The 1,501-nt window shown below is 52.6% G+C and overlaps 1 protein-coding gene across 1 annotated transcript; it reads right to left on the bottom strand.

The window, feature by feature from the left end:
* Positions 1–246: 246 nt before the first annotated feature.
* LOC104460616 (galanin receptor type 1-like) lies at positions 247–1,449 on the bottom strand. The gene has a single exon (XM_010079991.1). It carries the CDS (start codon positions 1,447–1,449, stop codon positions 247–249), a length of 1,203 nt encoding a protein of 400 aa, XP_010078293.1.
* Between the last annotated feature and the right edge of the window lie 52 nt (positions 1,450–1,501).

The following is a 1,501-nucleotide window of genomic DNA, read 5'->3' on the forward strand; positions in this document are numbered from 1 at the left end:
TTGACTGGGCAACACATTACACATCTAGTTGTCCCCAGTAAAAATTGTCTTAAAACTTGATCTGAGTTAAAATATTTAATCTTTTTCTCTTGTTATTTCCTTCTTTCCCTGTCTCTGTATTTTTGAACTGGTGGTGGGACTGATTAGAATAAAGTTTTTTTCCATCATTAAAATGTCTGGTTTAGAAAGAGCTCTGAAGAGCCATTAAAAGCAGCTGAGGGTATGAGGTGCACTTCCTGAGCAGAATTACAAGGAAGTGTTCTCACTGGAGACAGCATTCAGAGGTGGATGCTGGCAGGAATTCAAGTGTCCAGGCTTGTTCTTACTGCCGTGACCTCCCGGACATCTCCTGCCCATGGTGGGGGTGGCGGAGGGTCCTTTCTTTGCAGGCTCTGTTGAACTCCGGTAAGAGAGCAGCTCTGGGACTGAGGAACGGGTTGTCCCTTCAGACAGAGAGAAGTTAAAGAGAGAGACCATTCTTTGGTGGTATTTGCTCTTCATTTCCTTGGCTGATCTGTAGAGGTTTCCAACAAAGCAATAGCATATAGGGTTGAGGCTGGAATTGGTGAGGCCAAGCCACTGGGCAAAAGGTCTGAGCTGAAGGATCCAAGGAGGAGGAGTCACATCCTGCAAAGACTTGGGAATGTTGAAATCAATCCAGATGTCCATCAGGTAGACGGGCAGCCAGGAAATGGCGAACAGCAGGACCAGGGCCACCACCATCTGCGCGACCTTCTTCCGGATCTTCAGCCTGGAGGCTGGCAGAGATCGGTTCAGGGCTGTGCTCTCCTTCAGCTGGCTGCTGTGGCTCCAGAGCCGCCGCACAGTGAGGAAGCAGATGACCATGTTGAACAGGACGGGCAGGCAGTAGAGGGCACAGAAAAGCAGAAAGTTGTAGGCTTGCTTGAGCCTCTCCTGAGGCCAAATCTCCCTGCAGATGGAAAACACCAGAGGCAAGCCCTCCACCACCCCAATCTCATCCCGTTTGTTCATGAAGATGAGGGGCATGCATATCCCTGAGGACAGCAACCACACCACAAGGATGGTGCTGAGGATCCTCTTCTGGGTGAAGAAAGACCGGGCGTTGAGTGGGTTGTGCACGCTGTAGTACCGGTTCACGCTGATCACGGTCAAGCTGAGGACACTGGCGGAGACAGAAACAGCCTGGATGAAGGGCACTGCGCGGCAGAGGAAGTCCCCGTACACCCAGGCTTTGTAGATGAGGTTGCCCACGGTGATGGGCATGCAGACACACACCACCATGAGGTCGCACACTGCCAGGTTGATGAGGAGGCTGCGGGTGGCACTCAGGCTGGACACCCGACTCCGGCGTTTCCGAGTGAGCACCCTGATGGACATGATGTTGCCCACGAAGCCCACCACGAAGGACACCAGGTACATCGCTGTCAGGCTGATGGTGACGGGCTCCTTTGCGAAGAGGAAGAGCATCTTCTCCAGCTCTTCCCAGCCCAGTTCCTGGCTCCCGTTCCAGAACCCACTT

This window comes from Pterocles gutturalis, unplaced genomic scaffold, assembly GCF_000699245.1.
Source record: "Pterocles gutturalis isolate BGI_N339 unplaced genomic scaffold, ASM69924v1 scaffold44044, whole genome shotgun sequence".
Taxonomy (NCBI): domain Eukaryota; kingdom Metazoa; phylum Chordata; class Aves; order Pterocliformes; family Pteroclidae; genus Pterocles; species Pterocles gutturalis.

Coding starts and splice junctions, on each gene's coding strand:
- LOC104460616 (XM_010079991.1), bottom strand. CDS start 1,449: ATGCTCTTCCTCTTCGCAAAGGAGCCCGTCACCATCAGCCTGACAGCG.